Source organism: Cheilinus undulatus, linkage group 6, assembly GCF_018320785.1.
Source record: "Cheilinus undulatus linkage group 6, ASM1832078v1, whole genome shotgun sequence".
In the NCBI taxonomy this organism is placed as follows: Eukaryota; Metazoa; Chordata; class Actinopteri; order Labriformes; family Labridae; genus Cheilinus; species Cheilinus undulatus.
The window spans coordinates 8,602,323-8,617,401 of record NC_054870.1 but is presented as its reverse complement, the minus strand read 5'-3'; the positions used below and the strand labels follow the sequence as shown (position 1 = coordinate 8,617,401).

The window sequence follows — 15,079 nt, the reverse complement described above, 5'->3', positions numbered from 1 at the left end:
TGGTGGGAGAGGATCCATGCAAAACCTTCTCAGAAGCTGTCTGAAAGCTCTGGCTGATGGTCGCTCCTGCTGATGCAGTGACCAGGTGATTAATGCAGTTGCAGGAGTGGTCAGCGCAGCCATCAAGGACAGTAAATTCTGCCCCAGGAAGAGTTCCATCAGCGTCCTCAAACCCGGGGAGAACCCACCACCTCATCAGGTGAAAACATCTTTGCTCTCCACAGCCCATGACTGGCAGCTAAGAGTGGACCTCGGCTGACAGCTGAAATTCCCCAAACGCATCACCGACAAAGCACTCCGTCCAGACCTGGTCATCTTCTCAGATTCCACCAAGAACATCATCATATGGGAACTCAACGTGCCATAGGAGAAAGGTATGGAGGAGACCCATGAGAGGAAAATCAGCAAATACCAGGAGCTTGTGGACGAGTACAGAAATATGGGTGGCGGGTACGCTGCCTCAACATTGAGGTGGGCTGCCGAGGCTTCCTGGGGCAATCCCTCTGCAAAGCCCTGACAACACTGGAGAGCCATACACACCATTACAGAAGCCGCAGAAAAAGCCACTAGGTGGCTTTAGATAAAGAGTGGAGACCCTTGGATACCCCTTAGAGGGGGTATGATATTGAAAGACCCGAAACCCCCAATGACCCCAGGAACATCACTGATGATGCATCCCAGTGCATCATTGCAATGTATCTTAAAACCAGTGTTAAGATGCACACCCATGTCTTTTAAACTTCATAGTAAACTTTCAAGTTCACATTAACTCAGGAAAATTAACCTTGAGCAAGTAGACTGCTGTCTTTTATATCCTGGGAATGTCAAGAAACTGCTGTAATCTCCCTGCACATAATGACTTGATCAGCAATGTGTTCTTTGTCACTCAATATGTGAAGCAGCCAAGATGGCTGATAATTCTATAGAATTTAGGCCATTTAGAACAAACTCCAGACATTTACTTTGAATGGCAATGCTAATAACTGGCATTTAACAGCAATAAAACATATACAAACTGTGATGCAGCTCAATGTCTGAGCTAAAACAAGACTGGGGACAGATTTCTATTTCCAAACCTGACCCGAGATCAAGATAGTAGAAACCGACCCGACACTAAAACAGGGTTATTGTTACCCTGTTGCTACAGCCTGTTAGACACATATTACTCATGATCAGACATTGGAAATGACTGCGACAACACATTCCTGTATTTTTCTTTGTGTAAGTTGCCTAAACAAGCATAAGGAACCCCTGAGATGTTCCTTGCACTTAGTCAAAAACGCCTACTTTAGAGCAACAGCACTTAGCTTCACATTAGCTCTGTTAGCTCTAAGTTAGCCCATTAACACATAACCTGCTACCATAACTTAGCAGCTTAAGACAGCCAAACACCATCCACTGACAGCACCAACAAATTGTCCAAACAAAAAACTAACCAGTGCTCTGTTAACTAGACACCACCTTAACACTTACCATCAATTGTACATTACAAGTGCTCATAAACTGATGATATCAACTGTAACCACCACTAAAACAGTAGATCCAACCATCATGGTTCTTTGGAATAGTCCTGAAGAAAGACAAAAGTGTCCACTGTGGAAAGTTTGGTATAGTGCTCGCTCATACATGGCTCTTCTCACACTACTGCTGATTTGCCAAGTCGGCCCAAGCATGAACACTCAGCTACAATGAATTAAGATGGTACTCTTGCCATCAGCCCACAGCGGTCCATACTATTCTGCATGACATGATTCTGGGTTAAATACATTTCCCTTCATCTGAGAATTGGTCATAGGTAGAGTCAATTACAAGTATCTGCCCCACCCTGGACTCGCCTTGTCCCACCCGCTGCAGTGGTGGTTACTGTATGTCACTGAACGATCGGCAGTTTTGTTTGTTTCAGCCTCTTTATTACCTGAACCTGTAAAAGATTATCTTAGGTAACAGAATGTATAATATGTAATTATTCAAGATTTACTCATTTCAGTCATTGGCAAAGTTTTCAGCCGGATTTCAATATTTTTGTCTGCCAGACGGTCACTCAGTGAGTTGTTGCATAACATTCTCAATTTCTCATGGAGGATTTTCCCCAAAACACTATCTTTTCTCTCCCTCTCACATCTTTTTATTCTCTCCCTTTCGTCTCTTTTTCTTCTCTTACCCTAAAAGTGAAAAGTAGAGCAAACTCTTGTGATATTAATATTTAACTTACATGTAACTTTATTAATTTAAACATACGATGAACATTACTCTGCTACCCAAAACACAATCATCTGACCCACATTATCCCTGTTTTTGTTCAAAGCCAACACAAATGTATTGCTTGAATTTACATTTTTCATGACATATAACATCATTAAGAGCCATTAAGTAAATGTACTGAATATTTGTTGACTTTTGAAGTAGTTGTTGGTTGTATCCCTACGCTGTGTTCCATGAGATTGTCAGAAACTTTTAGACTTTTTGATTCTTTTTTTTACAACACACCAAAGAAAACCACTGATGCTTTAAAAGTCACAGATTTTCAGTTATATATTTAGACAGTGGCTGCCTCGAGTGAAAGAGAGCAAGAGAGCACTATCTAAATTTGACAACAACATCAGCAGCTTTTCATATTTTATGCAATTATGACAGTAAGCAGCAGATGGCTTGCAAAGACCACCCACTGATTAACATTACTGGGTGCGTGGCATTGAGACAATCAGGAGAATATGATTCTTACTTGTAGAAGCGATCAAAAGCGCAATAAGACTCAAAGTCTTTTTGATGATTGACTATTGGAAGAAATATTTATCTGAATACATTTATGGGTCAAAAACATTTGTGTAACCAGAAACTCCTGCAGCACTAAAAGCCACTAACCTACAAACGTGCTCTATTGTGCCAATAATAATCAAGGTTGAGACGCTGTCGGTTTGCCGATGTCTGAATTTTGTAGGATTGAATGTTTATAAGATGAAGTGATGGTGAGAAATCTGTTTAATTTGAACTGTCCTAGTTTTAGTTGGAGGGTTATCGGCTGTTTGGTTGTACTCTGCTGTCATAGACTGTTTGACAAATTGTGGTCTGTTGCCGAGGTTTCTGGAAAAGAGTCTTAAATTATAAAGTTCTCCCAGTTTATGTCAAACATCCATCAAAGTATTTGGAAACCTGATAATGAAACTGATAGCAGACCTGGGCCAACTGTTTCATTTTTCCACACATGCTTTATGATGTGCTGAATCCATAAAGGTGCAGCACTGTAACAGGCGCCAGTGAATTATATAATAACCAGTGTGATACTTGATGCTTTATCAAGGGTTAGGTTTTGTTGGCTGATTTCGAGTCTTTCTTTGTTTTTGTATTTCTGTACTTACATTGCAAAGGTGATATGCCAGTTTTCTGTGTTTTCCACATATTTAGGTTCTTTGAAATTCAATGATTAAGATGAAAACGGATTGATAAAAACAAAATACATTTAAGAACACTTCAAACTGAACATGAATTATGTTTTATCAATTGCCAAAGAGCTCCTAGTCATGATGACATCTTGGAAGTGACTATCCTGCATAGCCTATTCACAAATGCTATCATCACTCTGGTGCGACATGAAGATGACAATAACCTTGTTTTCTGAGCTAGGTTAAACATGCCCCAACAACTTAAACTTCAAAAACAAAACCACTGATCCTCAACATGATAGCAACATTTTTCTCAGCACACCGACCCGTCTTAGTCCTGCATTACATCCAGCAGGGTGTGATTAAGTGGTAGTAGTCTGACTTAATAGAAACCTATGATAAAATGTTCTTTTCAGTGATATAGTTCCGCAGTAAAACATTTCCAGTTAAGTTTGTAGTCCTAATCTCTAAAAAAAAAATACAAAAAAAAAACAAACTCTGACTGCTCAGAAGAAGAAGCTAGATGCAGAAGACCAAGGTACCAAGTACCTATATGCTCCTGATTTCACCCTCTCTTGATCAAGAACAGTTGTACAAAATGATAAATGAACCTATATGTGGGTCTATCAGGCTAACATTGATCAATCATCACCCCAGTTGCTCTGCTGCAAACACAATTACTGACATTACTTAAATGCAGTAGTATACTCGATCCAAACTACACAACCCCTTTTTGTAAATGGGGGCTGCAGTTTTTAAGTCTTCCTTTAATTCAGGCAGGAACACTCTCGTCATACATGTTACCATTTTATTGCAAAATTGATGTAAAGTTCTTCTTGGCAGAGAAGGCTCTGCTCTAAAGATGCTCCCTGGGTTAGTCAAGCAGCATGCTCTGACTTTCCAGGGAGAGCATGGCTAGAAACCCCCATATGGGTAGATGCATATCTGATAATGCATATTAAATAAAATAGAATGAGTTCAAAAGCAAAAGCGAATCTGAAATTGAGGGTGCAACAAGCCTTATGCTATGAAGGAGGGACTGGGGGTGGGGGGTTAAACTTTGCCAGCAGCAGCAGCAGCATAGTGCATTGGCATCAGTAAAAGCAGGGATTAGTAGCATGAACTAATACTGAGCTTCATACAACTGGGTTCCCCTTAAAAAGCTAATTGGCTGCCTGTAGGGATGCCTGAATTTGGCACTCAAATTACTAGTCAGTTAAACTATTGATTGAAATGTTTTATCACTGCAGGGCCATGGTCTCAGTCAAATGCTCTGTCTCAACTGCAATGCCGCCTTCTACTAGTAGCCACTCTAGTTGTGGTTAATGGCTTCTCCCTTGCTGCTGCAATGCTTTTAAATCTGATGCAAACAACACTAAACTGATAGCACTGATATCATCTTGTTGTAACAGAGCTTCACTCTATTTTGACATAGAAAACTGGAATTAAGTTGTATGTAGGCTGTGTCAGGATATACTTACATACAGTAAAACTGAAGCATTGAGAAACAATATTTAGTTCAGGATATTAACGAGCAAAGAGGATCAAATGCTGGTGGTGTGAGCACTGTGAACATTATTTAAATTCTGTTAACCAATTTTACACCATTTACCAACTGCCACTATGACCTCTTTAATAAATAGCTGTGTGTTTCCTGACTTAGAGGCTCATTGGGATGACATATATTTTCTATAATATCAAAAGAATGAAAGCATCAAAATATTGCAAACCCTATTCAAACAGTAGTCCATTACCAATTAGTGAAGTCATAGTAGTGAAGTCCACTTATATATAATGTTTGTTAAAAAAATCATACCAAACTTCAGAAAAAAAACTGTACAGCACATTTACACAATTTATTGTATCATAATTTCCATTTTGTGCAGGTTTAATTGATATCTTGTTTTTTGACCCGATATAAAGATCCATAATGGGAACTCATTCAGTCAAACAGGGACAATAGATGTTTGTTCTGTGTGTCTGCAGGACTCTGACATCTCTTCGGAGGTCTATATCGAGCGCAGTGGTGGTTTGTTAGCTCTCAGATAATCCAGGCTAAAGTTTCACAGGGCTCCTCTCTGCCTGCTTCTTTTCCCTGTGTTTCTATTGGCTGATTGTCTGAAGGCCTCTGTCTGAGCTGAGCCAAGGCTGCTACTGTTTATCTCATCTTTTTCCACTCTGATTTTCACTCTGCTGCCACATACAAAACACAGTGATGTGTGCGGAAACCAAGAAAAGAGACAAATCACAAGGTGGTGTGGTACACTGAGTCCAAAATTTTCACCCAGGTTGATGTAGCATGCATATACTGTAAATACCACTGTAATCATTTACTGTAAAAATCCATTACTGATAACAGTTTCCTTCTTCCAACAAAAGAAATATATACAGTGCTTAACAGATTTATTAGACCACCCAAAGTAAGGTTTATGCCACAGCTGCCCTAAATTAACAGCATTGGTAATAACCAAAATCCTTTTTTATGTTTCTGCAATGGTTAATACACCAATATGTAGAAGCTCTTTAACCCAAATGATATTTTCAATGCTAAAATATAATTATTATTGTTATCCATGAATTTTCAAATTTACTGATTTACAAAAACACTGAAAAAATGTAAAGCACATTGTTATTTCTTGATTTATATATCAAATTATAGTTATTTACTTGCATTCCTGAACAGAAAGAAAATTGCTTAGTTTTAGTGGTTGAATGTTATGCTTGATTAATTTCTGACTTTTCAGAGAATCCCAGTGAGGCGGCTCAAATTTGGGTATAAGAAGGTGAATTCAGTTTGAAATTCCTCATTCCTGTTCAAAATGGTAAAATGTGGAGAGCTCACTGAAAATGAAAGAGTCCGCATTAAAGCACTTCATGATGCAGCTGTGGCATAAACCTTACTTTGGGTGGTGATCTAATAAATTTGTTAAGCACTGTATATTTTTTATGGGAGACAGCCAGTTTTTATGTTAGACGATTATTATGTTGACTAAAAGACATTTTTCAGCTAACAAGGAATACACAGCCAGATCGGTTTAACACCTGTATAAGTCAGTACTCTACTTTTGACAAGCAGTGACTATCAGCAAATAATGTAGGCATGAACAGATATCAGTGACAGACATTTTATCTGTTCCTAAGTTAGCACACCTGACTGCTGATTAAGAGAAGAGATTTTTTTATTGGGCAGAAAATGTGACCTGTTGGGAAAAGTCTGATGTTTTCATGGTCAAATATGAAAAACTGATTAGATGTACTTTTCAGGATGACGGAGAAGTACACATACTGTTTATAACCATATAATCTGCATAAAAATGAAATTTTGTATCTGTATTGTTTTAATTAGATTATTGATATAAGTAGGGATGCAGCAGTATCCAAATCTTGTGGTATGATAATACGCCAATAAACAACAAATGAAAACTTGGAAAAAAATGACGCTATGGGGAAGGGGCAATGGGAACTGTAGTTCGCTCTGCTCCAAAAAAACGGCTTTTTGACCCAAAGACCTATTATTTGAAAGCGTCATTTGTCAGTGGACCTCGAAATTAACAATGCCGTTGGATCTCTAGATATAAGAAATAAATACAATAAGACCAAGTATGGACCCTTGTGGGACAACACAAGGGATCTGATATACAAACCTTCACAAACTTTGCCTATGCAAAGTAAATACATCTAGATAGCCTCCTTGCAGTAAGAGCAGCGAAAAGGAAAAAAAAATCATTGAAAAAATGTATTAAAGTTGTCATAGAAAAACACAAATAGCAGCGTACTATTGCACTTAGGAAAAGGGTTAGAATAGAATGTTTAAGGGTTTTTGGGAAACTGATAGTGCAGTATTTAGGTGCAAACAAGACTGAACAAAATGTTAGGATATTTGTTGTTATGCACCTGATTGAATAGCTTCCAAGGTGTAGATGTTTTATTGAAAAAATAATTTTAATATCTTCTGGAGTTTGAAGAAAAGTGTAGTTATGTTCCCCGTTGTTGGAGTAATATTTTTTATTTTCCAATGTCTTAAACTCTTATTGAAAATATACGACTTTATGTTTACAATACGTAGATTTATTAAAGCATTTGATGTTAATCTAGTAAACAGCATCACAATAAACAAGTATTCAAGTCCTTTGCATAACCCCAAAGTCGAGTAAAGGAGTCGTCATTTTTTTGCATCAGTCTCTTTGTGTTGAACTGGTGCTCTAATGGAGGAGTCTTTGTGTGAGAAGGAAAGCTGCAACTCATTTATAAAAGTGTGTTATTGCATTTGTGCATTTGTACGTCTGGTGTGTGTTATTACCGTGATGTTACGGTTGTGATCTCTGGAGGCAGGGAATGCATTGTGACAGCTTGTCCACTTTAATATCTGACTGTGTGTGTTTCTGCTCAGGCTGAAGTGTAAACACGCTTTCCTCTCACACAAACCATTTATTTACAGCGCTGTGTGTATGTGTGTGGAGACGTCTCCTCTCTCTGTCTGTGGGAATCACAGCTGTGTGCTTTACACACTACTTGAATCCAGACGTATTGTTTGCTTGTAGATCAGGCTTTGGCTGCTCACTCTGGGATCGTGCATAGATGTTGATCAGATATCACTGCAGAGATAAATGCAACTGTAAACAATGCTGACAGCAAAGGTTGCTCTCCGCATTCCAACCAGACCCTCCAGATTTATCTCCAGCTTGCGTCAACTCCTCAGTCTGCTCTGCATGTGCTGCTGTACATGACAAAGTCTAAGTGAAGATGAGTTTGTGGAAATGAGGAAGCAAAAGCCAGCCACAAGTCGTGCCAACATGTCTCCTCTGATATCTGCCTGGGAGAAAAGAAGTAACACGTGTTTATTCCGACAGTATTTACTCGTTTTTCAGTGGTACTTTTAAGCAGAATATTTTTGTAATATTTGACTTGATCTTTAACAGAAACAAAAGTGTAACTCAAACACAACAGTAAATTTAAAGTAAAAGTCAAGTCAGGTAGTGGTAGACCAGTTTGGCCAGTTTTTCCCTTGTCAGCCTTGGTCCTGTACCACTCCAGCCTCCTTGATGGCCATCGTCTGGACCTGAGCCAGGCGTATGTCTAATCTCTCCAGGCATTCTCCCAGCTGACCACTCCATGAGGCCTGGTCCAACCCATTTGGTCCTAGGCACCTGGTATGCAGTGAGCTAGATCAGGCCTGGGAAAGCTCACAATGTGCCTGTAGAAGCATAGCTGCAACTCCTGCATCCAGCAGCCTATCCTTCCCATCTCTGCTGTCCTGAGCATGCCACTATTAGATACATGGTCTTGCCAAAGATACCCAAAAATGCTACAAAGAGAAGCCCTCACAAAGGAGTCCAGCTGGCATCTCTGACCATTTGTCGGGATCCAGGCCTCACAAGAGTAAGACAAGGAGAGCTATGGACTGAAAGACTGACTTTCCTCCACATGCTCTGAAACCATAAGTGCCACACTGTCCTAACCAGCGAACCCATCACCCTGTGCAAGAGAGCAAGTCTATTGTTGATCTCGGCTTCAAGGTTAGCAAGTTGATGGATTACACAGCCAAAATAGGGGCAACTACTCAACTTTCACTCTTTCACCATCCACAGACACAGTATCAATGGAAACATCTGAAATCCCAAATGCCTGGATCCTTGTCTGGGCCCAGGAGATACACGATCCCAATGGTTCAGCCTCCTTACCAAATTTAAGGGCTTCTGTGAGGACATCTACAGTCAGTTTAATGAGTAAACTAATACAAACACAGCCCGGACACAATCAGCTGGAAGTTCCCAGTTTACAGGGTTACTTGTTGTGCTTGTTTTGTTTTTGCAGGTTTCCATATCATCGTATAAACAGAACAGATCTGTTCTAGGTTTTCTGACAGACATTTTTGTCTCTGTGCAAAGACACTGACACATCATATTGATGTGGATTATCATGGACTTGATTTATCAGAACTTTTAGATTACAATCTGGACCTCCTCCTTATTTTATCTCACACAGCCCTTTGTAAATTTTGCAGTGAACTTGTTGCTTGTTATAGTGCCACTTAAACATCACTAACCTTTTCTAACAATGTTCAAAGTTAAGTTAATATTATAAGCCCAGTAAATGTCACTTCCATTAAAAAAAAAAAAAGCTAAGCTGTTGTGATTTTAATTAACTGCAGCACACACAGTGCTTTTAACAGAATATATGTGAAGCCACAGCATTTGCAAGCACAGGGGTGAGGTGCTGCTGCTACGCTCATTTACAATTGACCTTGCATTACTAGAATATGATTCCTTTTTAGATTATTTCCCATCATGCTTCTGGCGGAAATTCACAACAACACTTTTTGAGCAGAGAACAAGATGTAGAGGAAGATGGAGATCGCATTCGTGTTAACATCTCTTATGATCTGATGTTTTTAAATCATTTACATCAAGTAGAAACGAAAGGAAAGTTAAACATCGAAACAACTTTGCATGTTACAGCAACAACCGTTGAACTAACACTTCCGAATAAAAGTACCATATGAAAACACAAGTAGTGTCACCACGGAAACACCACTGTTTCTCACTGACGGTCACATCACTGAGAAACACAATTTGCATTCGACCAGACCAAAGACTGACGCTAATATCAAACACGATTGATATTATCGTAACACCAAAACTAAAGAAAGACCACCTTAAAACAGCTAAAATTGAGTCTCATGACCACCTTACACCTAAGGGCTGCGACTTTAGCAAGACTCCCATGATTTTACCCCGACTTTGGAATTTGTCTGTGACTTTGAAATTGGAGGAAAAGTTGTGAGGTGTAGGGTCGCCTTAAGTTGTCTTTTCCCTTTGAATTGAACCTCCAGTGAAATGTGACCCTAAAACTGAGGTACAAACTGACTGCTATGAACTGTTCCACCATATTTTTTTGTCATTTAGACAGTTAACAGCATTTTGCTTGCATTTATGATCGCCAAAAAAAGAGATTACCCAGTATCAATTGCCAGGGGATTATAAATTTTTTTGGCCATACTGTCAAAACAGATATCACTATGATTTCCTCTCTTCTGTCCTCTTGTCACTTCTTTATTCCGACTCCTCCTCTTTGACCTCTACTGCTTTTACCCTGTCTAACCTGCTCCACAGACCTCCAGGGCAGCAAAGTGATCCTTGATCTTATTTGCGCTTGTTATTAGTTCTGTGTATTAGCTGTGTGTTTTAAACATTAAGCTTTCTCTCTTTGACTGTGTGGTGGTGTGTGCAAGGTCCCAGGAGGTCAGTAGTGTGTCATATTCACTCTTAAAGGAGGTTTAGGAGTCTAAACACATGACTCACACTCCTGCAGAGCCTCCTGCTTGAAACTGTGCCAGGCAGTGTGTGTGTTTGTGTGTAAATGTGTATGAGTATTTGGTCTCATGATGGTGTGGCTGCAGCACAGACCTCTCCCCTGGAGCAGAGACTTGATTTAGATGCTCAGAGTTAAATAAAAACTTTATTGACCTTGAGGCTGAATGGTAGTCAAGCAGCAGGACCGCCAGCGTTAAAAATAACGTTTCGCATTTTATTGACAGGCATGAGTGTGTGTATGTGTGAATTCATAACCAAAAACACACATGACCAGGGCACATGATGAAGTTTATATTATACAGAGCATCAGTGTTTATTTGTAGCAGCAGTTTGTTTATTTTCAGAGGGTTTGGAATTAGATCTGGCCTCTGTCAGGCTTCACTACACCAGCTAACCACTCTTTCTGCACCATGGTTGATGTTGTTACTTCAGTTCTAATATAAACAAACTATCAGGCAACCAATCTGAGAAATTTGATAAATATATTTTAAGTAAAACCCTGAAAACATATGTTTATTTATTCACTGTCACCAGGAGTCATGTGTTAGATAAAACCATCAGATAGATAACCTTTGATGCAATTTTAACTTAACACTTATGTATTTTTCTTATTGCACACTTTCTGGTTGTGCATAATTACTTCTCAGCCCAGACTTACTGTATGTTCATGTCAGGTTTGCAAATTCATTTTTTTTCCATCTGCTTAAGGTAAAGAAAAAATAAGGGGTGCAGGGTTTCTAGCATGAAATCTAAAATAATTTAAAAGGAAAAAGCAGAACTTTCTGTGTGGTTTTCTAAAGGCATTTATCTGAAAGATAGATAACTTTTCAATGACAACACAGAATAGCTTAACATTAGCCATAAGCCTTACTTTTGTAGCTGCAGTCAGAGATGACAAAAAGAAAAATAAAGAAAAAGCTGAACAAAAAGTTCAAACCTCCTGCTTTCAAATGCTTTAGAATATCAGGAAAAAGGTCATTTTTCTCCTATGATTTAATTCTGTAAGTAAAACTTCCAAGTATACTAGATACGTCACATACAAAGTGAAATATTCCAGGACATTTTTTTATCTTGATTTTTACAGCTTGCAAAAATCAAGCATCCACTATCTCAAAATACTAGAATATCACAAAACATTAGTCCAAAATACAGCATTGTGGACCTTCAGGGAAATCTGCAGATTTATGCACTCAGTACTTGGTTGGGGCTCCTTTTGGACAGATTATGTATCTTTGTGATGTGGCATGGAACCAATCTGTCCATGGCACAGTTAGGATGTTATGAAGCCCAGGTTGCTCTGATGGCACCCTTGAGCTTGTCTGCATTGTTCAGTCTGATGTCGCTCAACTTCTTCTTGGCATTTCCCCAGAGATTCTCTATGGGGTTCAAGTCAGACCAGTTCGAATACAGTAACACCATAGTCAAGCAAACCAGTTTGTGGTAGTTTTGGCTTCACCATGGGCAGGTGCAAAGTCCTTTGGGGAAAATAAATCAGTATCCCTCTAAAGTTTCTGACTAGATGGAAGTATAAAGGGGGTTGTGCACCTTTTCTTACCGTACTTTTACCTTCCAGGCAACTTTAATGAATATGTTTTGATAATGCACTCTAAGAACAGCCTGCCCTTTCAGCGATGACATTCTGTGGCATACCCTCCTTATGGAGGGGTGTCAATGACTGTCCCCTGGACTTTGTGAAGTCAGCAGTTTAACCCACGATTTCAGTAGTATGCACTGAACAACAGTGTGAGAATGAAAGCGCACGAAACCTTTGCACATTGCTTTTTTGCAATATTTTAGTATTGGGAGATAGTTGATTTTTGATTTTTGTGAGCTGTGAGCCATAATCATCAAGATTAAACAAAAAACATCTTTAACTTTTGTATCAGATGTATCTAGAATGTATGGAAATTTAACTTTCTGAAGTAAATCACAGGAAAAAATTGCTATTACACGACATTGTAATTTTTTTTTAAATGCACCTGTATGTTCAAGAACCGTATCATTACAGAAGCCTTGGAAGGACATGCATGCAGTTTGGAGCACAAGCATCTCTGCTTGCAGAGCATTTCTGCCTGGCGCACCTTGCGTACATTTACTCTATTTTCTATATCTCAATAAAACAGCACATTATCACAGGAAAACCAACTGTTATTCCAAGAAAGATACCTAAGTTGAATTCTTCAGAAAACAACCAAAATTGTCCTGCTGTGACAGCAAAATGGTGTAAAGTAAATTAAATGAAAGGATGTCCACTAATGGCTTCCATACTTCAATTATTGACTTATTGAAGCAATTATATTTTCTCAGGCACAAATTCACAGCCACTGAATACAGACCCATGACCCAATTTAACAGTTGACAGCCACTATCTTAGGAGTTCTTTGAACTGAAAGCATCAGATTTTATATCCTACAAAAGATTTTTTGCCCTTCTGAAAAGCAGAGTGATTTCGATTCTATATTATCTGGTGGTAAATGCTGTAGTTTTTTTTTAAATTACTGTTTAAATATTCTGACTTTTCTGTCTCTTTGTCTCTTACCCTTGCAGGATGACGGGTCGAGAGTTTTTCACTCGTTTTCCTGCTCTCTACCCGTTTCTTCTGAACCAGCTGGAGGAGGCTGCAGCCACGGTGGAAAGGTAAGCTGTTTCTTAATCCTCACAAACACATGCACACTCATGCCATGACTTTTCACACCTTCTTGATCCCTTTAAAGTTTTAATTTGACCCACATAAATCCAAAGAAGACAGATTGTTTTGCTTCTGTAAGCTGATTTTACAGAGGTGTTTTTGTGCCTTGTGCAGAATTGAGGCAGCCTTTTCTGAGCTTTAAAACCATCTCTGCTGAAGTGAGAACATGAACTATTTTCTCTTATCCACTAGATTGAGTCCTTGTGTGGGCCTGAGTGTTCTCAGCTGACAGACTATTTGCTCACAGCGTCTGACTTAACGAGCGGATAAATTAGATGTCGTGTCCACATTTGGTTCAGTGTTTTTGCAGTATTGAGTTGAGTCTACTGAGGTTCATTGGCCTTATCTTTCTAGGCTCAGACTCCCTTTTTAAAAGCATTTGCGTCGTCCAACAGCTCCCTGGGCGACCTTATCTTAATATGGATCCAATTAATTGGCTCCTCTCTCAGACCGGCTCTTTCACAATCCCCCTCACTCCTTTCGACCCTTGTTAAAACATTCACAAATTTCCCACGGAACCAGATCTGGGCTCCCTGACTTCCCACATAGTGTGTGTCGAGCCACCCAAACGGAGCAACCACATCGTACTTCAGTAACACAGAGCGGGGACGGCAGGAGGGAGAGCTGTTGTTAGTGGTTTCGTACAAGTGCACTCCCAAAATAGGCCACAATATATGACAGATTGTAGAAATGAGATTTGAATCTCTAAGATTGTACTTTGAGTTCATGTAAATATATATTTTGTGCTGTATAATTCCCTCCATCCTCATCAAATTCTCCTGAAAGAAACACAGAGGAAAAGATGAGCACAGAGAGCCCCCACAGCTGCAGCATGTTCAGGAGAAACATTTGAAAGTATGATCATCTCATCTCACACTTCCCACCCATCTGCACCTGTGGAGTGTCCGTGGTGTTCAGGCTTACTGAAAATGCACAGAAGGCAAACTTCACACCCTGGTGACCTACTTTATGCAACACTTGGCGTGTTAATGGCAGTGGCAGAGCACGGTGGATGTGTGTGACCTCTGATGACATTTGTGACCCAGAAGCAGTTAGCAGCAAACAGACATTGATCATTGTAGCATACTTTTAACATGTTATGTGCTGTTAGCCATTTTAACATTGTGGCTGCAGCCTGTAAGGCTGATACTGCTTCTTCAGTCCATCTTTCGCTGCTTCCAGTTGGTAGTTGCTTCTGTAAAGTTCTTGTTTAATCTCTGCTTGTTGCAGTTTGTTGTCCCCTCTAAACCAGTGGTTTTTAAACTTTGGGTCAAGACCCAAAAGTGGTTCGTGGAGCCCTTTTCAGTGGGTCGCAAATTTGTTCCTGGAAATAAAATTACGTTAAAAATGTCAATAAAACTGGTGCGCCGGTAGTCGAGTGGTTAAGGCACATGCCATATATGCAGGCACTAATAGTGGCACTATTTCCTGCATGTCTCTCCCCGCTCTCTACCCCCTTTCCGACTCTATCCACTGTCCTATCAAATAAAGGCAAAAAGGCCTAAAATAAATCTTTAAAAAAAAAATTCATTGAATTGATATTTTCATTAGATATACCTGAAAGACCAGAAATTTGGGTCGCAATTTTTCATTGGGACATTGATGGTTGGTCCCTAGGCTCTACCAGTTGAGAGCCACTGCTCTAAACTATCTGAGTTTGTTCAGAATACTCCCTATAGTGTCTCTGGATAAGTCTT

At 39.5% G+C, this 15,079-nt stretch overlaps 1 protein-coding gene across 2 annotated transcripts in view; it reads left to right on the top strand.

Moving 5' to 3' along the window:
* Window positions 1-15,079, top strand: part of thada (THADA armadillo repeat containing) — a 200,325-nt gene that overhangs the window by 51,693 nt on the left and 133,553 nt on the right. For both annotated transcript variants that reach the window (XM_041789514.1, XM_041789513.1), the window contains exon 27: window positions 13,241-13,330. In XM_041789514.1, coding sequence (XP_041645448.1) covers window positions 13,241-13,330 — 90 coding nt within the window. The remainder of the gene's footprint in view (window positions 1-13,240; window positions 13,331-15,079) is intronic.